Genomic DNA, 24,961 nt, shown 5'->3' on the forward strand with positions numbered 1-24,961 from the left:
TAGCTATTATTTAATTATGCTTAAGGTCTCCAAGAAACTATGGCTAAGGATAGTGGCGAAACAGAAGATGTATGACTCATTACCATTCTCACCACCCTTCTCCCAGACATCCTAAAATGCAGAAGTGTTGTTCATTACAATATTCTGCATGTTCCTTTCATGACAACTGTCAAAATTTTTATTTGATATGCATATTAAAACTGGAGTCATAAATAATGACCTGGAAACAAACTCCTATTACCAAGCCAAAATGCACTCAGAGCTAAAACTTTCACAGAACCTGAGCATGTAGATAGCCACACAACACTGGGTACCCTGTTTATTTTTATTTACAAGAGCGCTGCCTTGGCCAGGCACAGTGGCTCACGTCTGTCATCCCAGCACTTTGGAAGGCCCAGGCGGGTATATCGCCTGAGGTCAGGAGTTTGAGTCCCAGCCTGGCCAACATGGTGAAACCCTATCTCTACTAAAAATACAAAAAATTAGCTGGGCGTGGTGGCAGGCGCCTGTAATCCCAGCTACTCCAGAAGCTGAAGCAGGAGCATCGCTTGAACCTGGGAGTGGGAGGTTGCAGTGAGCCGAGATTGTGTCATTGAACTCCAGCCTGGGCAACAAGAATGAAACTGCATCTCAAAAGAAAAAAGAAAAAGAATGCCACCTTGTTGTTTAAGAAGACAAGTTGTTTCCTTAAGACTTTGCCCAAAAATATGGATCCAAGTTTGGCCAATAATTTCAAATTAGTAACACGATGTGCATGGTCTTTGAGCCAAAGGTCTATGTGTTGTACAGAACCAACAATCCTTAATCCAATGTTGATCTTTCTTTGTAGAGGCAGGCTGGGGCTGGCTCTCAGGGAGCCTCACTGTGACACCTGTTCACAGTGACACTTGGGGACCCTGAGCTCCTGAGACTCTCGGGCCCTGGAACTGTGGCCCATCACTGGCCACTGATGAATTTTGTGCCAACCTTCAAACCAGGGCTGATGTGTTTCACCCTCTAGAGAAAAAACTGCTGGGGAAGGAACTGACTCATCCATCCTAGAGACATTACATATGTGTCTGAATGAATCACTGTCAAAGAAAGTGATTTCTTCATGGATATTAAGTCTTGTCCAGGCATTGTGATGGAATATAAACAGAGGTCATTTCATGTACCTGCGAAAGTACGCATGTACACGTGAAATTCGTGAAAGAATCTCATGTACCCTTAGGGTCAATGCATTTTTCTTTAGGTATACTATATGGCAATAAATATCTTCTAAAGATTAAAAAATAAGTATAAAGATAAATTACTTTGGCCATGCTATATTTCGTTTTTCTCTGTTTTGGGGTGGGAGTCTTTGATTCTCTTCCTCCCAATGCCATATTGGTGAGCTTTCCAGGGGCAGCTCCAGGAGGCAACGTTTCACATTTGTGTTCATAACTCTTCAGCTCTTACATCTTGTGTTCTGTCACTGATGACAAAAACTTTGTGGGGAGTCTCTGAAGCTGTGGCTACACCGCATCAAAGGGTGAGGAAGCACAGCCTCACAAGGACTTTGTGACTCCGCCCATCGGCTTAGCCCCTTCTCTGCATTTCCAATTTCCAATTTGAGGTTGGATTTTAGGCCCTCTAGATACATAACAAGGCAGTGCTGCCTCAGAATTTCCTGTGGTGCCTCTGGTGACCCCCAAGAATCTTCTGCAAGTGACCCCCAAGAATCTTCTGCAAGTATTGATTACATCGATATTTATTTCTACAATAATCTTATCAAACTGATCTTCACAGATTTCTTTCACTTGAGATATAGTTAATATGCCATACAACTCACCCTTCCGAAATATACAATTCAGGCCAGATGTGGTGGCTCACACCTGGAATCCCAGGACTTTGGGAGGCCAAGGTGGGTGGATCGCTTGAGGTCAGGAGTTCGGGACCAGCCTGGCCGAACCCCACCTCTACTAAAAATACAAAAAGTAGCTGGGTGTAGTGGCACATACCTGTAATCCCAGCTACTCAGGAGGATGATGTGGGAGATTTTGCTTGTAACCTGGAGGTTGGGGTTGCAGCAAGTCAACATTGCGCCACTGCACTCCAGCCTGGCCAAAAGATTGAGACTCCCCCTCAAAAAACAAACAAAAACCAAAATATACAATTCAGTGATATTTAGTATATTCAAAAAGTTAGGCAAAATTAGTGGTGACCACTGTCTAATTCCAGAACATCTTCATCACCCCCCCCCAAAAAAAACCCATTCACAGTCACTACCCATTTTCCCTTCCCTCCACCCTTGCCAACCAAAAATCTACTTTCTGTCTCTATAGATTTGCCCATTCTGGACATATTGTATGCATCGAATCATACAATATATGGTCTTTTTTGTTGGCTTCTTTCTGTCTGCATAATATTTTCAAGGTTCATCCATAGTGTAGCATGAATCAATACTTGATTACTTTTTCCTGGGTGAATAATATTTCATTGTGTGGATATACAAGGTCTTCATGGACTTCCACGTGAGATCAGTTCATTCACTGAGCTGCAAGACCATGAACACTGACATCGTGCTGCACAACTGCTACAAAACCCCCATCCAAGTCTCATCATAGAGCTCCCCTTACCCAAGCACTGCCAAAGCGACTAAGGGGCCCATGTTGTTTTGGCTGTGCTGGTTGGAAGGAGCAGCACACTGGAGAAGGCAGAATTCCACTCTGGTTGACCTTGTGACCCAGATCCTGGCAGCCTCAGAGCTCAGCCACAGTCTCTGCATTTGTAAGGAGCTCTCACAGGTGGACGCACTACACAGGAGGGGTTGACAGCCATATCTGTATAATCAGGAATTCCTCCCAATTCCCTCTAGGTTCCTCTTTCTTCTTTTCTTTCTTTCTTTCTTTTTTTTTTTTTTTTTTTTTTGAGATGGAGTCTTGCTCTGTCACCCAGGTTGGAGTGCAGTGGCACAATCTTGGCTCACTGCAACCTCCACCTCCTGGGCTCAAGTGATTCTCCTGCCTCAGCCTCCCTAGTAGCTGGGATTACAAGTACATGCCACCACACCCAGCTAGTTTTTACTGTTGTTGTTGTTGTTGTTGTTGTTGAATAGATACAGGGTTTCACCATGTTGGCCAGGTGGGTCTTGAACTCCTGATCTCAAGTGGTTCCCTGATGGGCCTCCCAATGTGCTGGGATTACAGGCTGGGTTCCCTTCTCAATGTAGAAAATTCTGTGTCCTCCTCTTCCCTTCCCTCCTCTCCCCTCCCTTCCCCTCCATCCCCTCCCTTCCCCTCCTTTCCTCTCCCCTCTCTTCCCTTCCCTTCCCCCTATTCATGTCTCTTGCTCAGGAAATATTAACTAAGCACCTCCTAGGTGCTAGACACAGACACTGGGATCCAGCATTAAAGGAGCCTGATTTGTGCCCTTCAGGGTATTCCCAGTTGGTTGGCAGAGCTAGATCTCTAACAAAGTGAGCATGCTGAGAGCTCAGCTCTGTAAGCAGGGGAGAGGAAGGCGCAGACACAGGATTGCTCGAGAGGTCAGGGAGGGCTCTGCAGAGGCAGTGACATTTGAGCTGAACCTAAGGAAGAGCAAGCTCTCTGTGATGACATGACAGTTGGGGAAGAGGGTGTTCCAAGAGTGGGGACAGGAGGTACAAAGCATTGAGGCTGGAAGGAGCAGAATGTGCTCAGAGACATGCAAGGAATTCAGGCTCAGCTGTGAAGGGTGACCACGGTCAGGGTGCAGGGTACCAGCTCACAGTGAGTCTTGTGAACCACAGTAACAACTTTGAACTTGACTGAAGGCTGAGGGCAGTTCTGAAGTATTTTAATCAGGGCAATGGCAACATTTTTTAAATGATTTCAAATCCTAATTCCCACAGGCCTAAGAAAGTGAACTTTAGGTTGGTATGGTGGCTCACACCTGTAATCCCAGCACTTTGGGACGCCAAGGCAGGCAGATCCCTTGAACTTGGGAGTTCGAGACCAGCCTGGGAACATGGCAAAGCCCCATCTCTACCAAAAAAATACAAAAATTAGCGGGGTGAGGTGGTGCATGCCTGTAGTTCCAGCTACTCAGGAGACTAAAGTGGGAGACTTGCTTGAACCCAGGTTGAGAACGCAGTGAGCCAAGATGGCACCACTGCACTCCAGCCTGGGTGACAGAACGAAGCCCTGTCTCAAAAAAATAAAATTATTTTTGAAAAAGAAAGTGAGGGCCAGGTGCAGTGGCTCACACCTGTAATCCCAGCACTTTGGGAAGCCGAGGTGGGTGGATCACCTGAGCATCAGAATTCAAGACCAGACTGACCAATATGGTGAAACCCTGTCTCTAAAAAATAAATAAAGTGAACTTCATTTTTTTCTATGATGCCACCAAAATATACTACTGGGGCTGGGACTCACTGCATTTCCAGGCTAGTGTCATGGTGCAATGGTTCTCAATGGCAACCCACTTTCCCTCAAGAGGGCTTCCTGTGCTAATGAGGTTGGAAAGTTAAAAACTATAATCCCTGGGCTCCCTTGCAGCTAGTGCTCCAGGCAGGACTTAGGTTCCTTTTCCCAGCTGTATGTGAGGGATGTGGAAGGTGGAAGAGAGGTACAGGCCCTGCCCTTTCTGCTGTCAGGAGCAATCGCGAGGCATTCGCGGAGGCCCAAGTGCGGTTACTGCTGGCTTCATGGGTATTGAGAGGCAGGAGGGGCTCATCCTGCGTGACCTGTTTTGCTTTGTGTTGCTGGCCCAGACCTACTTGAACCTAGTTGACATGGAGTAGCTCTGGAGCCAATATTGTAGCAGTGGCTTCTCCACCCTCATCCTCCCGATTCTGGCCAACGTGGTGCTCCCCAAGCTGGCCAGTGCCTGCTACAGTCAACTCTAGCCTGGCCTCAAGCTCCTACAATCATTTCTGTAGCATCCCATTGCCTGTATCTCTGCACTTTCTGTTCAAAGAGGGTGGTTTCTATTCTTTCTTTTTTTTTTTTTTTGAGATGGAGTCTCACTCTGTTGCCCAGGCTGGAGTGCAGTGGCATGATCTTGGCTCCCTACAACCTCAGCCTCCCTCGTTCAAGTGATTCTTCTGCCTCAGGCTCTCGAGTAGCTGGGGTTACAGGCACCTGCCACCACGCTTGGCTAATTTTTGTATTTTTAGTAGAGATGTGCTTTCACCATGTTGGTCAGGCTGGTCTTGAACTCCTGACCTTGTGATCCGCCTGCCTTGGCCTCCCAAAGTGCTGGGATTATAGGCATGAGCCACCGCGCCCGGCCTGGTTTCTATTCTCTACAACTGCAATTTGACTGACACAGTGCCACTCTCGGGTGCTTGGGAGTCACTGCAGTTCCTGCTCCGTGTGGCCTCAACCAGTGCCTGTGAAACCAAGCCCTCTCTGTGAGGTCTGGGAAAGCAAAAGGTATTCTCAGCTTCAAAGTTTGGAGTAGAGGGCTATGCCTCTTGCCATGACTCAGTGGAGTAGGGGAATTCCGTCAGACGGCGGGTAGTCAAAAAAGAATGACAAAAGTCTCCAATAGGAAATAAAAGTCCCTTTATTTTATATTCTACCCAAGGACAGCAGTGCAATAAAGCAGAGGCCTTTTATCTGAGAGGGAGTTGCTCAAAATGATAGAAGTGGCAAAAGCTCAGGGTCTGTGAGAAGTGCAGGGGGTTCCTCCCACCTCTTGAGGCTGGCGGCCCCTTTCTCTCCTTCCTTGTCTGAGACACAGCAGCGGCCAGGAACCACTATGCCAGGGCTGGAGCCTCCAGGACAAGCCCCAGCAAGGCGGGGACTCAGCTCAGCACTGTCTCTGCAGGAACTGCAGGCCCACTTTCTTATTGGGAACCAGGACAATGCGGGCCACACTCTTCACCTCTCCCGTCTCCGGGGCCAGGACCACCTGGTACTTCCGGATCAGCTGGGGGTAAAGAGCGCATGTGGGTGGGTGGATTGTGAGTTCAATATCCACTCCCCGCTCTGCACACTCCCACCCTGTGCCTCCCTTCCTCTCCTCCCAGGATTCTTCCCCCTCTTCCTGATCATACACCCTTCTGGCCTCTCCCAGCTCACCCTTGCCAGGAGTAGCTGCATTTCCAGCTCTGCAATCCTGCGGCCCAGGCAGGCCCGCACCCCATAACCAAAGGGCACAGAGCCAAATGGGTGCTGGACTCTGAGGGTAGCAGGCTGGTTGTTCCTCAGCCAGCGGTGGGGCTGGAAGCTCTCAGGGTCAGAGAAGGTGTCGGGGTCCCGGGACACCACGTAGTGGCAGAAGACAAATTGGGTCTGGAGAGGAAGATTGGGGGGCATGAATGCATCTCTTCGGGGGTATGGGGCACTCCTGGGTACTCAGGCTTTCTAGCCCCACTCACGTTCTTGGGGAAGAGGAAGCCATCAACTTCAGTTTCCTTTTCTACAATCCGGGAATTTGTGGGGACCACAGGGTAGAGGCTGCAGGGAAAAGAGTGTCTAGGGTCTGCCTCTGGATTTAAGGGGGTACAAAGTGCCCCACCCCTGCTCCCCTACCTCTCCCATCTCATCTTCGCCATTAGCCCCAGCCCACCTGTCCTCACTTCCGATTTCCTCCTCTGATTTCTCCCCCACACACAGGCCCTGTGCCCCACAGAACGGCATCCCGTCCTACCGCAGAGTCTCCTTAAGCACAGCTTTGAGCAAGGGCATGTGGGCAAAGTCCTTGTGCTGGGGCACCCGGCCAGCTGGCACCACACCCACCACTTCCTGATGCAAGGCCGCCTGGATCTCAGGATGCTTTGAGAGGTGGTACAGGGCCCATGTCAGCGTGTTGGATGTCTAGGAGATAGAGTGGGAGATGAGGTGAGGAGGATTTCTAGGAAGAGGCCAGTCATGGGAGGGTGTATGAGTGGGTGTGTGCCAAATGTGTGAGAAAATGAATTTGCCACAAGCCTAACAAGAAAACAGATGAAGGTTCATGGCAACCTCCATACTAAACATGAATCATGAATCCACAGTGGAATAAGGGCCAATACAATGGAGTACCACCTTCACAAGAGGAGGGGACTGCAACACAGAGAAACCCACCAGGATGAAAGCACTGGAAATGGGACACCCATAAAGAAAGAAGGTGCAGGCCAGGCGCGGTGGCTCACACCTGTAATCCCAGCACTTTGGGAGGCCAAGGTGGGTGGATCACTTGAGATCAGGAGGTCGAGACCAGCCTGGCCAATATGGTGAAACCCTATCTCTACTAAAATAAAATAAAATAAAAACGGTGTGCCCCTGTAATCCCAGCTACTCGGGAGGCTGAGGCAGGAGAATCGCTTGAACCCAGGAGGTGGAGGTTGCAGTGAGCCGAGATCGAGTCACTGCACTTCAGCCTGGGAGACAGAGTGAGGCAGCAAGAGAGCTGGATAGATGTGAGGTGAACTTCCCAGCTGTCAGAGAGAGTGAGGAGGCTCCAGGAGGAGATGGAATCCCCCTTACAAAAGGGCCATCCCCTGCCCACCCACCTCGGCTAAGCTGAATGAGCCCTCTATTTTCCTTCCAGTGCTGTATCCATGTTACAGCAAAAGAAGCCGGGGGCCCCTGGTCTCACCCCTCCCCCACCCCCCACTCACACACCGTGTCCACTCCAGCCATGAGCAGCTCAGGCAGGCTTCCCATGGCCTCCCGAGGGCTGAGCTGTCCACTGGTCAGCAGGAAGTGCAGGTAGCCAGGCACCTGGACGCCGTCTGGCCCCGCTACCTGCAGCTGGGTCTCCACTTCCTTGAGTTTCTCATCAATCAGCTTCTTCCCTGTGAGAGCAACAGAGAATAGGAAAGGACAAAGCCAAACGTCATGATCTCCAAGGACCAAGAGCCTCTCCAAGAACTGGTGGCATGAGGGAAAAGGCCCAGGAGAGACCACTGACGAACAGACCCGGGGTCACCCCCATCTCTCTTCCCTGGCCCCCATCTGGGACTCCTCACCAAAGGAGAAGATGACATTCCAACCATCCAGGTATCTCTTCCAGAAAGGCAGCACGGAGCGAGTCCACTTGGGGAGGAAGGTGGCGTAGAGTGAGTTCTGGAACATGAGCCCAATGGATCTGACGAAGGTCACGGTGTCCTCAGGGATGGATCGCTCCAGGCAGCCAATGCGTTTTTCGAACAGGATGTAGCAAATAGCTGAGTAGTGCACAGAGGCCATCACAGGAGGCAGAACCAGGACATACTGAATCCAGGAGCTCTTGAGGAGGGGGAGCACAAACACCCCCTGACCCATTCCCTTCCCCAGCCCCTTTCCCAGCAAGGGTACCTTCGAAGGCAAAGTAGTAGAAGAGTTGAGCCATGTCTGACACCTGGTTCCCCGAAGCGCTCTCCGCCCGCAGCTGATCCAGTCGAATCATAAAGTCATCAATCACCTCATTGAAAGCATCTGTATAGAGCGCTGCCTCTGCTGGCTTCAGCATCCGCTGGTTCAGAGCCTGGCGCAGCTGGTACCAGTGGTGTCCTTCCCTGCAGGGTCAGGGAGGAGCAGCACAAACATAAGCCACTATATTGGTTCAGTTAAGGGAGATCTTCTCACCCTGATGTTCTGCCCCCCCTTCCCCAGGGTCAAGGGAAATCCCATACTCCTAGAATTTAGAATTATAGAATTATAAATCTCAAGTGACAATCTTAGAATCCCAAAACTTCAGAATCTCGCTACAGCAAAGTGGAAGTGGGTATGGTGGGCATCTAGAACCAGACTACCCAGGGTCAAATCACAGGTCTGACCATTCCTGGCAGAGGGACCCTAGGTAGATAACTCCTGTGTGCCTCAGTTTCCCTTTCTATAAAATGAGGATAATCAAGAGTGCCTATCTCAGTAGGGTTGTTTACGTCATTGAAGTGCTTAGCTCAGTGCCTGGCACATGGTGAATGCTTAGTGAATATTGACTGATTATCTTAGAATTATACAACTCTGGACTCTTCCATATGTAAAATAAAGGGGCGCTGCGGAGGCTGAGGAATAAAGGAGGAGCAAGTTAGGGTTCCCGAGGTGCTCAGGTTCTGAGGCTTCATGCTGTACTTGGCTCAGTGGGTCAGAGGGAGAGGAACGCCCACGAGGCTGATGCTCTAGGCTCTTGCCTGTCATGCAGTAGACGGTCAGGCCCCCTCCCTGGTTAGGCAAGGGTGCTCATGTGAGTGGCAATATACTTCCTATAAGCAAGCTTAGTGTCCAGGGACTGTCCCCACTCTTAGCTGTTCCTCAAACCTATTTCCTTTCCTAAGCAAGATGGGTATGAGTCCATTTTTTTAAAGGCTAGCTGTAGAGCAATAAGTACATTATGGTCCAACTTTAAGAGGAGATAAAAATCCTACCTATCCACGTGTATATCTGCATGCTTCTAGATAAAGAGGGGTGAACACAGAACAAACTGTCAGCACTGGCTGCTAAGGAAGATACCATCGGGGTGGAAGGGCGGGAGACTTACTATTTTATTAGTGGAATTTCTACAGTATTAGTTTTGAATTTTTTAAAGCAATAAAGTTTTTTTCAAGTGTATATTTTTATTTTAAAAAATTATTATTTATGGCCAGGCGCAGGGGCTCATGCCTGTAATCCCAGCACTTTGGGAGGCAGAGGCGGGCAAATCACCTGAGGTCGGGAGTTCGAGACTAGCCTGACAAACATGGAGAAACCCTGTCTCTACTAAAAATACAAAAATTATTTCGGCATAGTGGCAATCCCAGCTACTTGGGAGGCTGAGGCAGGAGAATCTCTTGAACCCAGGAGGTGGAGGTTGTGGTAAGCCGAGATCACACCACTGTACTCCAGTCTGGGCCATAAGAGCAAAACTCCATCTCAAAAAAAATATATATTATTTATTTAATGACCTTCAACACCCTGCCCCCAGGTGCTCTCTTTATGATGGTAGGGGAAAATTACAAAAAGATAAACTAAGTGTTGCTGAAAAATAAATGAAAACCAGAACAGACCCATTTGTTGGGATTTGGGGTTGTTCCAAAAGTAAAACTCTCTGAACAGTAGGAATTGGATATACAGAACTTAAATGTGGCTGTTAAAATATCACTTGGGGAAACAATCCTTCATAAAATGATATTTTTAAAATATATATGTTGGCCGGGTGCGGTGGCTCACGCCTGTAATCCCAGTACTTTGGGAGGCTGAGGCAGGTGGATCACGAGGTCAAGAGATCAAAACCATCCTGGCCAAAATGGTGAAACCCCGTCTCTACTAAAAATACAAAAATTAGCTGGGCGTGGTGGCGCACACCTGTAGTCCCAGCTACTCAGGAGGCTGAGGCAGGAGAATCTCTTGAACCCGGGAGTTGGAGGTTGCGGTGAGCTGAGATTGCGCCACTGCACTCCAGCCTGGTGCCTGGCAAAGAGTCACTCTCTGTTTCAAGATAAATATATATATATATATATATATATATATATATATATGTTAAAACAAAAATTGTAAAACCCCAAATTTAGGAGTTAGCAAAATTGTTTTCTTTCCCCAATCATCTGATGCAAAGATTCACAAAAGACCTTTTAAATGCATGCATGTGATATCATGTATTCAGGAAACTGGCTTTAGAGTCAAAAAATGGAAATAGATTGCAAAAGGGTCTACCCAATGTTTGGCTCCGGTTCTCAGTCTGAGCTGTCATGACACAGGTGGCCTGGCCCAGTGAAAACCTGCAACATAAATCTTGCCCTTAGTGTCAGATGTCAAGTTAAACAGGTCTTTTTTTTTTTGAGATGGAGTCCCCCTCTGTCACCCAGGCTGGAGTGTGTGATCTCAGCTCACTGCAATTTCCACCTCCCAGGTTCAAACAATCCTCCTGCCTCAGCCTCCCAAGTAGCTGGGATTACAGGTACCTGCCATCACACCTAGCTAATTTTTGTATTTTTAGTAGAGACGGGGTTTCACCATGTTGGCCAAGCTGATCTCGAACTCCTGACCTCAAGTGATTGCCTGCCTCGGCCTCCCAAAGTGCTGGGATTACAGGTGTAGTTTTTGCCATAATTTTTAATGGTGAAGACCTCAAGGACTTTTGCACCAACATAATATTTATTAGTGGAAAGCCAGTGAATGGTCCCTGGGCTTCAGCTCCGCCCAACAACTGCTCTCTAGACTATCAGGCTCAAAGGATGCAGGAAGGCCCTATTCTGCTGGCTCTCCACCTGCCTGCCCTGTGCCCACTGTCTTTCGCCCTGGCCCTCTGGGGCCCTGTCCAAGTCCCTTCAGGCCCCAGCTCACGTGGTGAATGGCCCATAGGTCAGGTCTTGCAGGTCCCGGTGCTCCTTCCACAGCTCCATGTCATTCCGTACTGGGTACTTGCCCTCTTGCCGCATCACTTGCTCCACGAGTGGGGCACTGGCCAGGTTCACGTGCATCTGAGGCCCCATGTTGGATATCCACATTGGACCGAACTTGGCCTTGTAAAGCACCTGTGGGGTTCAATCAAAGCTGAATAACTGGGCCGAGCTGGGCAGGTGCTTCCAGGACAGGAAATGGGGTGAGGAAGGGCCTAATGGCTACACCAGAGCAAATGGGCTAGGCTAAAAAAAAGTACGTAGCGTAGGAGGCAAGCACCAGGATGGCCTGTCGTTCCAGAGTAAGAGCAGTAAAAAAAATGTGCAGGAGTTAGAATATTGAGAGCAATGTATGTCTGGTAGAACTGGGGGCATTAAGACACTCGGAGGAATGAAGGTTTGGAAAAATGGGATATATGGCAAACCGAGGTATGTTGGGGCCCAGCATTTTAGGGAAACTGAGCCCTTTAGTGAGGTGTGATAGGAGGCCTATAGCTCCTTATTTGCATTTCAATCTACTGCAGCTTGCTGTCCATGAGATGATGAATGCCTTGTGTAATCAACAAGATAAAAGAATCCTGATGAGAAACAGCAGGAAAACGAAGAAGCTGGATGAGAAAGTCAGGGTCCAAATATGAAGTAAGAAAGCCATGTGGTATGATTTTTATTTATTTATTTCCCATGAGTTTCCTGAGCTTCTATATGATTTTGTCTTTGAAATATAAGAACATGAAAAAAAAAAGAAATAAAAAATTTACTGGTTATGTCATGTAATATAATTCTCAAATATTTTATCTTAGAATTTCTAAACCACTTGACAATTGGTATCCATAGCCTCTATGAAATTGACATTGCTATGATATTCTTATAGTTGCTGAAAATGAGAGGGAAAAGAAACATGTTTTGGGGGGTAAAAATTTTAAATAACCCACAAATCCTGAGACTCAATTTCCTAGGCAAGTCACACCTACGAACTGAACGAAGATGAAACATAGTGGGTTCCTGGGCATGTCACCTTTCCTAATCTGCTACTGAAGAGATTTTAAGAGTTGCAGTGAACAACCGGAGTCGCTCACGCCTGTAATCCCAGCACTTTGGGAGGCCAAGGGAGGTGAATTACAAGGTCAGGAGTTCGAGACCAGCCTGGCCAACATGGTAAAATCCCGCCTCTACTAAAAATACAAAAAATTAGTTTGGCATGGTGGCAGGCACCTGCAATCTCAGCTACTTGGGAGGCTGAGGCAGGAGAATCACTTGAACCCAGGAAGCAGAGGTTGCCCTGAGCTGAGATTGCGCCACTACACTCCAGCCCAGGCAGCAATGCAAGACTCTGTCTCAAAAAAAAAAAAAAAAACCTGGATTCTCCTAAGACCAGTGCAACATGATTACATCCAATATATCACCCATTTCCCCAGACTTCACCCTGAACCAATGGCTGATTCTGCCCAGTCCTGGGAAGACAGCCTTGACAAACCCCCACCATCCATTTGTACCTGTTTCCCATTTCTACCTCCCAGGAACACCTGCCAGTGTGTTCTAATTTTGAACAGTTGATCATGCCTGTCATGATCATGGTAAAGTGAATATGCCTATTTTCCCAGAAGGAAAATATACTGCTGGTGGGACTCTAAAATAACACATCCCTCCTTGGAGGGTGATTTGTTAATATTCATAAGAAGTACAAGCAAATTTATAAACAAAGCATGGGACATCCACATAATGAAATACTATGTCACCTTAAAAAGGGATGAAGAAATTCCTTTGTACTAATATGGAAAGATATCCAAGATAGATCGTTATGTGAAAAAGTATAAAGTATATATCTTTTGCCTAAGAAAGGGGGTCTAAATAAGAATATATAGTATTTGTATTTGCTTTTAGAGAAAAATACTGAATGGATACATAAGAAACAAGTTGAAGTGACCGAGCACGGTGGCTCACCCCTATAATTCTAGCACTTTGGGAGGCCAAGGCAGGAGGATTTCGTGAGCTGAGGAGTTTGAGATTAGCCTTGGCAACAAGGCGAAACCCTGTCTCTACATGAAAAAAAAAAAATTAGCTGGGCATGGCAGTATGCGGCAGTGATCCCAGTTGCTTGGAGGCTGAGGTGGGAGGATCTCTTTAACCTAGGAGGTCGAAGATGCATTGAGCCAGGAATGCACATGCTGCACTCCAGCCTGGCTGGATGACAAGGTGAGACTCTGTCTCAAAAAAAAAAAACCAAACCAAGCAAAAAAACCCACGATGCTATGCAATAACGCAGTAAAACCCCGTAACCCAGGGCTCCTCAACTGTGGCACTGTTAATCCTTGGAGTGGATAATTCTATATTGTGGCCAACTGTGGTGTGCATTGCTGGGTGTCTAGCAGCATCCCTGGCCTCTCCCCACGAGTATCGCACCCCCTCTGAGTTGTGGCTACCACAAATGTCTCCAGACATTTCCAAAATATCCCCTGGGGGACAAAATCACCCCAGATTGAGAACTACTGCAATAAACCCAGCCTCTTACTATGTCTCTTAATTCTTTAATTTTAGAAGACTTGTTTTAAAAAAAAAAATACATCATTTTGAAGAAATATTTATCTAAGTTTGGTTTCTTATCCTTCTGTTAAGTTCAAGTAAACCCACATATAACATTTTAATAAAAATCTGAACAGCAGTTATCTCAATGGTGGTAAACAGTGCTTTACAAATTAACTTACTTTCTTCTCTAAGCTGTGATTTACTTTTCGAATTTTTTGCCATGTTCTTAGAATCAGGAGGAAAAAAAGTTATATTTTAAAAGTAAATAAATAATACCAGCTTCTTCCCTGGAATCCAAAGCCAATGAGACCACTTCCTGGCTGTCAGTATGGAGGTTTCTGGGACATTTTTCCTTTTACCTACGCCGTGCCTTCTTCTTTCATGCTCCTCAGTTAGTTTACTTGGTGGAACTTAACAAGGAGCTACTTATGTAAGAAGTTATTTTAGAAAGACAGCAGGACACTTGCTGAGAGATGCGTGCTTTGTCTGTGATCCCACCAGCAGATCGTAACCTGAGCCAGTTGGAAAGCCCCAGCATTCTCAGATGGGTCCTGTCTAAGAGCCACTTTGCAGAACAGAGATCATCTTTCAGGATGAATGGGAGGGTTAGCCACCACCCCCCCGCCCGACAAAACTCTAAAGCAGGAGAGTGTTGAATTCATTCAACATTCATTTATCAAGCTCATGTCCCATTGCTCCTATACTGTTCAAGGGGCTAGGGATACAGCAGTAAGCACAGCATCAAAGACCGTTTTAAAGAGTTTATATCCTAGTTCATGAGCCAGACGGTTGAGAATTTGATTTCATATGTTCCTCAGTTGTTTTCTAATTATTTTGTGGATGTCTTGTCTCTTCAACTAAATCGAAACTCCTCAAGGGCAGAAACCATGTCATACTTCTTTATGACATCCTAGATTGTTTGACACACTGCTAAGCACATTAGTAAGACACTCAGTACATACTTAACAGCTGTTAATGAATCCAGCAGAAAGAAACACGGAGCAGACAATGCAAAGAACATAAGAGAGACAGAGACAGACATAGAAAGGGAGTAGGGAAGAGAATACGTAGAAAACTGGTTAACAGTAGGTCCTCTGAAGTTTTAAGAACCTCAAAGAACAACCTGAAAGGAAATTAAGAAATAATTCCATTTACTGTGAAAAAAAGAAAATAATTCCATTTGCAATAACCTCTGTTATGGACTGAATATCTGCACCACCCTCAAATTCTTATGTTGAAACCCCAGCCCCCGTGTTGCTACATTTCTTGATGGGGCCTCTGAGGAAGTAATTAAGGTTAAATGAGGTCATAAGGGTGGGGCCCTGATCTGATAGAATTAGTGTCCTTATAATAAGAGACACCGGAGAGCTTGCCCTCTAGGGCACAGGGAGAAGGCAGCCATCTGCAAGCCAGGAAGAGACCCCTCATCGGAAACCAGTCCCTGGCACCCTGATCTCTGACTTCTAGCCTCTAGAACTGTGAGAAAATACATTTCTGTTGTTTAAGCCATCCAGTCTGTGGTATTTTGTTATGGCAGCCCAAACAGACTAATAGATAGTATCCAAAAGGATAAAATATCTAGGAATACACTTAACCAAGGAGGTGAAACACTTAAACACTGAAAACTACCACACACTGCTGAAGGAAATTAGAGACCTAAATAAGTGGAAAGTCATCCATGTTCATGGATTGGCTGACTTAATATTGTTAAAATGGCAGTACTCCCCAAAGCAAGCTACAAATCCAATGCATTCCCTATCAAAATTCCAGGGCATTTTTGCAGAAATAGAAAACCTGATCCTAAAATTAATATGGAACTGAAAGGGGCCCTAAATAGCCAAGATAATATTAAAAAAAGGAAACAGTGTTGGAACATTCTCACTTTCTGATTTCAAAACTTACTACAAAGCTGCAATAATCAAAACAGTATGTTACTGGCATAAGTGTAGACATATAGACCAATGGAATACAATTGAGAATTCAGAAATACACTGGAACATCTATAGTCAACTGATTTTTTGATAAGGGTGCACAGACCATTCAATGGGGAAAGAATGTCTTTTCAATAAATGGTACTGGGACCACTGGACAACTAAATGCAAAATAATGAAGTTGGACCCCCTACCTCACTCCATATACAAAAATTAACTCAAAATGGATCAACAACCTAAAGAGAAGAACTAAGACTATAAAACTCTTTGAATAAAATAGAAGTGTAAATCTTTATGACCCTGGATATGGCAATTAATTCTTAGATTTGATAACAAAGGCATGAGCAGTTTTGTTTTTTTTAAAATAGATAAATAGTACTTCATAAAAATTAAAAACTTTTGGCCAGGCGTGATGGCTCACACCTGTAATCCCAGCACTTTGGGAGGTTGAGGCAGGTGGATAACTTGAGGTCAGGGGTTCGAGACTAGCCTGGCCAACATGCTGAAACCCCGTCTCTACTAAAAATACAAAAATTAGCCAAGCATGGTGGCACATGCCTGTAGTCCCAGCTACTTAAGAGGTTGAGGCAGGAGAATCACTTGAACCCAGGAAGCAGAGACTGCAGTGAGCTGAGATTGCACCACTGCACGCCAGCCTGGGTTACAGAGTAAAGCTCCATCTCAAAAAAAAAAAAAAAAATTAAAAACTTTTGTGCATCAAAGGATGTTATCAAGAATGTCAAAAGACAACTTACAGAATGAGAGAAAATATTTGCAAATCATATATCTGATAAGTATTTAATATCCAGAGCATACAAAGAACTGTTACAACCCAACAACAAAAAGACAAACTCAGTTTTAAAATAAGCAAAGAATGGCTGAGCATGGTGGCTCACGCCTGTAATTCCAGCACTTTGGGAGACCGAGGCAGGCAGATCACTCGACTCCAGGAGTTTGAGAGATGCAGCTCAAGACCAGCCTAGCCAATATGGCAAAACCCTGTCTCTACTGAAAATACAAAAATTAGCCAGGTATGGTGGCGCACTTGTAGTCTTAGCTACTTGAGAGGCTGAGACACGAGAATCACTTGAACCCAAGAGGCAGAGGTTTCAGTGAGCCAAGATCACACCACTGCACTCCAGCCTGGGTGGCAGAGTGAGATTCTGTCTCTAAATAAATAAATAAATAGGCAAAGAACTTGAATAGACATTTCTCCAACGAATATATACAATGAATATTTTGCAAATATCATGGTTGAAAATGGTATGTCTTTGTGATATATGTTCTGCATGTTCTATTTGCACATGAAAAGATGTTCAATATCATTGGTCATTAAGGCAATGCAAACCAAAGCCACTCTCAACCACTAGAATGGCTTAAAAAGATAGAAAAAAGAAAATAACAGTATCAGTTCTTAGATGAGGGAGCAGAGGCTGGTTTATTCTTGTTTATTCGCCCTCTGACAAAAACATCAGCAGTCTCTCTTTTCTACAGGAAACAGAGTACTATTTTTCTCCTAGCACCGAGCTGGTAGGAAGTAGCCTTCTGCAAGAGTGAGGACTTCCTTACCTTTGACAAGCTGCTAGAATAACGTTCCAAAAAGCAGCAGAAATGCATGCATCCTGAGAATCAAAACTCTATGAATGAACAAGAAATAGAAAAGACCTTATAGGAAGTAAATGGGGTAACAAAGCGGGAGTTCTATTTCTTCACATCTTAGCCTAGTCTTAAATAAGAGGAAACGAATAAGTCAACAAATGTCATTAAAGCAACTAGCTGATTATTAGAGCAAATCTAGTTAGACCCACATCCGGGCTCATTGCTGCCCTAAAGAGTGCAGTAAGTGAAAATTAGGAAGAAAAATGCTGGCTTGAGGCAGATGCAGCTGCAGCCCCAGCCACAGCCCAGGGCCTGGCAAGCCAAGTACAAGCTCCGTTTCTGCTCCTCACGTGACCCCTTGGTCAGGCGCCTGCCTTGTGGACCTCACATCATACCCAGAAATTAATCCCAGATGGGGTAGTTTAAAAGAAACTACAAAAAGACAAGAAGAAAATATGGATAAATACACAATTCAAAAACCCATTAGAAAAATAGACATAAAAACAAAAATTGGGAATTTACAAAAAATGGAATATAAATAGTAAATCTGTGCAGAAAATAGGTTCAGTCTTACAAATAAGGACATGGAGAATATATGTCACGAACAAATACCATTTTCAACTATGATATTTGCAGACTGTTTTTGCAAATATCATAGTTGAAAATGGTATGTCTTTGTGATATATGTTCTGCATGTTCTATTTGCAAAAATAAAAAAAGTTTTTGTAGAACAAAAACTTTTCAACGGTTTCTGGTTTGTTTTTGTTTTTGTTTTCGTTTTTGTTTTTCAGATGGAGTCGCACTCTGTCACCCAGGCTGGAGTGCAGTGGGGCCATCTCAGCTCACTGCAACCTCCATCCCCCAGATTCAAGTGATTCTCCTGCCTCAGGCTCCTGAGTAGCTGGGATTACAGGCACACACCACTACGCCTAGCTAATTTTTTTGTATTTCAGTAGAGAGTTTCACCATGTGGCCAGGCTGGTCTCAAACTTCTGACTTCAAGTAATCTGCTCACCTCAGCCTCCCAAAGTGCTGAGATTACAGGCATGAGCCACTGCGTGAGGCCATGTTTTTGTTTTTTAGAATGACCTTTTTCATGCAAAACTATTGCCTTTGTAACTTTTCTGGAGGACAATTTGGCAGTTGCTACATATCAAAGATCTGAACAAAATCCTTTATCACAACGGTTCCGTTTTAGTTTTATTCTAATAATTGAGAATGTACACAAAGATTTAGTGCTAGATATATTAATATTAATTAAAGCTTATACATAAAAGAATCTAAATGTATAACAACATGATTCAGTAAATTCTGAAGTAGCCATCCAATGAAACACTTTCAGCCATTAAAAATTGTTTTTTTTTGTTGTTTTTTTTGAGATGGAGTTTTGCTCTTGTTACCCAGGCTGGAGTGCAATGGCACAATCTCAGCTCACCGAAACCTCTGCCTCCTGAGTTCAAACAATTATCCTGCCTCAGCCTCCCGAGTAGCTGGGACTACAGGCGTGTGCCATCATGCCCAGCTAATTTTTGTATTTTTAGTAGAGACGGGGTTTCACCATGTTGACCAGGATGGTCTCGATCTCTTGACCTCGTGATCCACTCACCTTGGCCTCCCAAAGTGCTGGGATTATAGGCATGAGCCACCGCGCCCAGCCTAAAAATTGTTATAGAAGTGTGTTTATTGATAAAGATACTCATATTTATTTTTCAGTAAAGTGGGAAGTTACATGGGAGAGCATACGGTATGCTTTTATTTTTAAAAAAACATATATATGTAGATGACATATGGGGAAAACAGACAATGCCTGCCTGCTTAGAACAAGATCATGGGTGTATTTACATATTCATTTCACAAACGCTTATTAAGCACTTATGGGTATAAGGTATTGTGCTATGTGGTAGGCATAGGGATTATGGAAGACTTGGATTTTCTTCTTTTTGTTTCTTTATATTTTCTCATTTCTCTAAAATATGCATATATTACTTTTGTAAATTATTTCAATTTTAAATAGCATTTTCTATTAAATGTGGTATGTAGCCACAAAATTAGCATGTAATTGTAACTCAGATTTATGTGCTTTCCTTTTCTTTTTTTTTTTAATTGCATTTTAGGTTTTGGGGTACATGTGAAGAACATGCGAGATTGTTGCATGTTGCATAGGTATACACATGGTAGTGTGATTTGCTGCCTTCCTCCCCATCATCTATATCTGGCATTTCTCCCCATGCTGTCTCTCCCCAATTCCCCACCCCCCGCTGTCCCTCCCCTATTTCCCGCCAACAGACCCCAGTGTGTGATGCTCCCCTCCCTGTGTCCATGTGTTCTCATTGTTCAACACCCGCCTATGAGTGAGAACATGTGGTGTTTGATTTTCTGTTCTTCTGTCAGTTTTCTGAGAATGATGGTTTCCAGGTTCATCCATGTCCCTACAAAGGACTCATCGTTTTTGATGGCTGCATAGTATTCCATGGTGTATATGTGCCACATTTTCCCTGTCCAGTCTATCATCGATGGGCTTTGGGTTGGTTCCAGGTCTTTGCTATTGTAAACAGTGTTGCAATGAACATTCATGTGCATGTGTCCTTATAGTAGAACGATTTATAATCCTTTGGATTTATACCCAGTAATGGGATCGTTGGGTCAAATGGAATTTCTATTTCTAGGTCCTTGAGGAATCGCCACAGTGTCTTCCACAATGGTTGAACTAATTTACACTCCCACCAACAGTGTAAAAGTGTTCCTATTTCTCCACATCCTCTCCAGCATCTGTTGTCTCCAGATTTTTTAATGATTGCCATTCTAACTAGCATGAGATAGTATCTCAATGTAGTTTTGATTTGCATTTCTCTAATGACCAGTGATAATGAGCTTTTTCTCATATGTTTGTTGGCCTCACGTATGTCTTCTTTTGTAAAGTATCTGTTCATATCCTTTGTCCACTTTTGAATGGGCTTGTTTGTTTGTTTCTTGTAAATCTGTTTTAGTTCTTTGTAGATTCTGGATATCAGTCCTTTGTCAAATGGGTAGATTGAAAAATTTTTTCCCATTCTGTTGGTTGCCAATTCACTCTAATGACTGTTTCTTTTGCTGTGCAGAAGCTGTGGAGTTTGATTAGGTCCCATTTGTCTATTTTGGCTTTTGTTGCCAATGCTTTTGGTGTTTTGGTCATGAAGTCCTTGCCTATGCCTATGTCCTGAATGGCTTTGCCTAGATTTTCTTCTAGGGTTTTTATGGTGTTAGGTCTTATGTTTAAGTCTTTAATCCATCTGGAGTTAATTTTAGTGTAAGGTGTCAGGAAGGGGTCCAGTTTCTGCTTTCTGCACATGGCCAGCCAGTTTTCCCAACACCATTTATTGAACAGGGAATCTTTTCCCCATTGCTTTTCTCAGGTTTGTCAAAGATCAGATGGTTTATGTGATTTTTTTAAAGATAATTTTTACAGGAAAAGAAAGTGTCTGTCTCATGGTCATGTGTTTTTATTTTTTTATTTCTTTTAAATTTTTCTGTGAGCCACTGCACCTGGCCGACTCACAGTGTCTTATTTTTAATTATTTTAATTTTTTTTTTTTTTGAGATGGAGTCTCACTCCATCGCCCAGGCTGCAGTGCAGTGGCATGATCTCAGCTCAGTGCAACCTCCGCCTCCCAGATTCAAGCAATTCTTCTCCCTCAACGCCCCAAGTAGCTGGGATTACAGGAGCGTGCCACCACACCCAGCTCTACTATTTTTAGCAGAGACAGGGTTTCGCCATGTTGACCAGGCTGGTCTCAAACTCCTGACCTCAGGCGATCCACCCGCCTCAGCCTCCCAAAGCACTGGGATTCCAGGCGTGAGCCACGGTCCCCAGCCAGTCATGTGTTTTTTATCTCAACTCAGTTACCCCAGCTGGCAGTACCAGTTGAGGAATCAGGGATTGCTTGAACACAGATTTTGTTCTTGTTTAGCTCAGCATTACCAGGCTACATAACTTTGCCATAGCACCCTTAAGACTTTCCATGTATCCATATACACAAAGGTTGGACCCAGCCTTCCCTGAGCCTTGAAGACTAACTGCCCTGTGATCCCTGGAACACTGAAGAATGGGAGGCCCCTCCCATTCCTTACTGGCCTCCCCATCTCCCTCGGAGGCATCATGACACAGTTTCTCATTACCTCCTGGATTCTGAGATAACGGACTTTCGGCCTTGTACTCTCTCAGAAAAGAGCTACGGAATATAAAACCCCTTGGTTGCTGTCTAGCAGGGGTTTCTCAGCAATGGGGGTATGCCACAACTTGCATTGCAGTCATCTGTCTGTGTTTTAGAAAGATCTTACCCCCGGTCAAGATGAACAAGGCCAGGGCAGAAGCCCAAGTCCCTCCTTCTCTAAGGAGGACCAGAGGTTTTAGGCACTGGTCAAGGTGTGCTGGGGACTTGATGGCAACCGCAGTTGTCAAACATGTTCAGCCTTTTCTGACACTGGGCACAAGTCACCGGGGCAGCAAGAAATGCCCATGGGTATGGTCCAAAAATTAATTTAACTGGGTTTGGAAGAAACTCTCAGATTGAACAGTGGACTGATGTAATTTTATGGATATATTAATAAGAAGTCTCCAGAAAAAAGAAACAGCGGGATATATGTATATAGGGAGAGATTTATTTTACAGAATTGGCTCATGTGATCATGGAGGTTGGCAAGTATAAAGTCTGCAGCGCAGGCTGGCAGGCTGGAAATTCCAACTGAAGTCAATATTGCGATCTTGAATCTGAAGGTGGTCTGGAGGCAGATTCATTCCCCTTCTGGGGACGTCGTCTTTTTGCACAAGGCCTTCCACTGCTTGAACAAGGCCCATCTACATTACGGAGGGTAATCTGCTTTACTCAAAGTCTGCCAATTTCACAGGTTCGTCTGTTTGTTTGTTTGTTGAGACTGAGTCGTGCTCTGTCGCCCAGGCTGGAGTGCAGTGGCGCAATATCAGCTCACGACAAATTCCGCCTCCCAGGTTCAAGCAATTCTCACTCCTGAGCCTCCTGAATATCTGGGATTACAGGCATGTGCCACCACGCCCAGCTAATTTTTGTGTTTTTAGTAGTAACAGGGTTTCACCACGTGGCCCAGGCTGGTCTGGATCTCCTAAGCTCAAGCGATCCACTGCCTCAGCCTCCCAGAGTGCTGGGATTACAAGTGAAAGCCATGTGCCCGGCCCTGCCAATGTAATGTTAATGTTGCCTTCACAGCAACTTCTAGGCTGGTGTTTAACCAAACACCTGAGTGTTATCGCCTAGCTAAGTTGACATAAAATTGACTATCACAGGCTGGGTGCAGCACTTCCAAAGTGCTGTAATCCCAGCACTTTGGAAGGCTGAGGCAGAAGGATCCCTTGAGCCTAGGTGTTCGATACAAGCCTGGGTGACATGGTGAGACCCCTGTTCCCACAAAAAATTTTTTTGATTTGCCAGGTATGGTGGCACATACCTCTGGTCCTAGCTACTTGGGAGGTTGAGGCTTGCTTCTAAACCTCTTTTCCCTCAGACTCCTGAGGGTAGAGGAAATTGTGCCCACCTTTCCATGGCCTTTGCCTTCCTTTTTTGGGACAGACCAGCAAGAGGTGGCTCCCTGCTGCCCTCCCTGCCTGCTGGGGCTAGGATACATGGCCCAAGGGCCCTGCATGGCTGGCCAGACTCCTGCTCAGCCCAAGACCCGGGAAGGAACCCAGTTGTATAAGAATATGAGGTTCTTCTCCAAGCATTTTAAAACTGCTTTTTTTTCTTTCCTTTTCTCCACAGGGTCAGGAGTTGACTTTTAAGCGAGGTTTTTATGCCTTTTAAAAGACATTTTAGGCCAGGCGTGGTGGCTCACATCTGTAATCCCAGCACTTTGGGAGGCCAAGGCAGACAGATCACAAGGTCAGGAGTTCAAGACCAGCCTGACCAATATGGTGAAATCCCATCTTTACTAAAGATACAAAATTTAGCCAGGCATGGTGGCACGCACCTGTAACCCCAGCTACTCAAGAAGCTGAGGCAGGAGAATTGCTTGAACCCGGGAGGCTGAGGCTGCAGTGAGCTGAGACCGCACCACTGCACTCCAGCCTGGGTGACATAGTCAGACTGTGTTTCAATTAAAAAAAAAAAAAAAAAGAAGTTTTAATAGGCTAGGAGTGATAAGGACCACTGTTTATATTCTCTGTAGAGTTTTAATTGTGAAAAAGCATTTGTGAGGCTGGTCTTAAGCTGCAGCCAACCTGTTGTGCTTTGCATGTCTTTTGTGTGGTCCCTAGCCGACTTCGCTGCAGACCTCCGTCTTGTTTTTTTGTTTGTTTGTTTTTGGAGACAAAGTCTTGCTCTTGTCCCTCAAACTGGAGTACAATGGTACGAGCTTGGTTCGCTGCAACCACCTCCCAGATTCAAACAATTCTCCTGCCTCAGCCTCCCTAGTAGCTGGGATTACAGGCACCTGCCACCACACCCAGCTAATTTTTGCATTTTTAATAGAGATGGGGGTTTCACCATGTTGGTCAGGCTGGTCTCGAACTCCTGACCTCAGGTGATCTGCCCGCCTCGGCCTCCCAAATTGCTCGGATTACAGGTGTGAGCCACAGCACCGGGCCCCCATCTTGTTTTGTGGCCTGGGAATGTGGCCTATAACCCAGTTGGCAAGGCTCTGTTTTGCAGTCCTGCTTTAGGGAATGAGTACTTCCTGGTTTGATATCTGCATGTTTTCCTAGCCCTGTCTCTTACAGGGCTCCATCTAGTGACTGGGTTTTCTTCCGCCTGCCTGTGTAGCTATATATGTGTTGTGATGTCTGTAAAAAGAGCTCTAATTGGTCAGGCTCGGTGGCTCACGCCTGAAATCCCAACACTTTGGGAGGCCGAGGTGGGCGGATCACAAGGGCAGGAGTTTGAGACCAGCCTGGACAAGACTAGCCTGGCCAATATGGTGAAACCCCATCTCTACTAAAAAATACAAAAATTAGCCAGGCATGGTGGCAGGACACTGAGGCAGGAGAATAGCTTGAACCCAGTAGGCGGATAATGCAGTGAGCTGAGATGGCGCCACTGCACTCCAGCCTGGGTGACACAGTGAGATTCCGTCTCGAAAAAAAAAAAAGCTCTAATTAATTTGGCCTAAAGGAAGACAAGTGCTTGGATTAAATATTTTTTTAAAAGGGAAGATAAAAGTTGTGGTACCTTTCAGTTCACATGACTTTAATCTTTGAGAAATAAAAACAGCCTTTGCCTGTAATCCCAGCACTTTGGGAGGCCAAGGCGGGCAGATCCCAAGGACAAAAGCTAGAGACCATCCTGGCCAAGATGGTGAAGCCCCGTCTCTACTAAAAATACAAAAATTAGCTGGACATGGTGGTGCTCGCCTCTAGTCCCAGCTACTCGGGAGGCTGAGGCAGGAGAATTGCTTGAATCCATGAGGCAGAGGTTGCAGTGAGCCGAGATCACGCCACTGCACTCCAGTCTGGGTGACAGAGTGAGACTCTGTCTCAAAAAAAAAAAAAAAAAAACAGCCTTAAAGATTATTGGTAAAAAGCATATGCAAGTTAGGTATTAGGCTTGCTAAATGTTTTAAGGTTCTAAACCGTCTTTTGGGTCTTGAGAACTATTTGACTTGCCTGCTTCAGAATTGGTAAAGCCTGGGGACATAAGGAATTAACCATATCCTTAATTATGCTGGAAGGAGTCAAACC

At 45.3% G+C, this 24,961-nt stretch overlaps 1 protein-coding gene across 1 annotated transcript in view; it reads right to left on the reverse strand.

Annotated features, from left to right (window-relative positions):
- Positions 1 to 5,485: 5,485 nt before the first annotated feature.
- LOC116551773 (sterol 26-hydroxylase, mitochondrial) overlaps positions 5,486 to 24,961 on the reverse strand; it is a 30,573-nt gene continuing 11,097 nt past the window's right edge. Inside the window, exons 2-9 of the mRNA XM_032278176.1 lie at positions 11,172 to 11,362; positions 8,229 to 8,428; positions 7,901 to 8,098; positions 7,554 to 7,726; positions 6,598 to 6,764; positions 6,326 to 6,404; positions 6,027 to 6,239; positions 5,486 to 5,874 (exon numbers count right to left, since the gene is read on the reverse strand). Coding sequence (XP_032134067.1) covers positions 5,755 to 5,874; positions 6,027 to 6,239; positions 6,326 to 6,404; positions 6,598 to 6,764; positions 7,554 to 7,726; positions 7,901 to 8,098; positions 8,229 to 8,428; positions 11,172 to 11,362 — 1,341 coding nt within the window. The 3' untranslated portion in view covers positions 5,486 to 5,754. The remainder of the gene's footprint in view (positions 5,875 to 6,026; positions 6,240 to 6,325; positions 6,405 to 6,597; positions 6,765 to 7,553; positions 7,727 to 7,900; positions 8,099 to 8,228; positions 8,429 to 11,171; positions 11,363 to 24,961) is intronic.

This window comes from Sapajus apella, unplaced genomic scaffold (assembly GCF_009761245.1).
Source record: "Sapajus apella isolate SASKATOON/1434 unplaced genomic scaffold, GSC_monkey_1.0 scaffold10, whole genome shotgun sequence".
Classification (NCBI taxonomy): domain Eukaryota; kingdom Metazoa; phylum Chordata; class Mammalia; order Primates; family Cebidae; genus Sapajus; species Sapajus apella.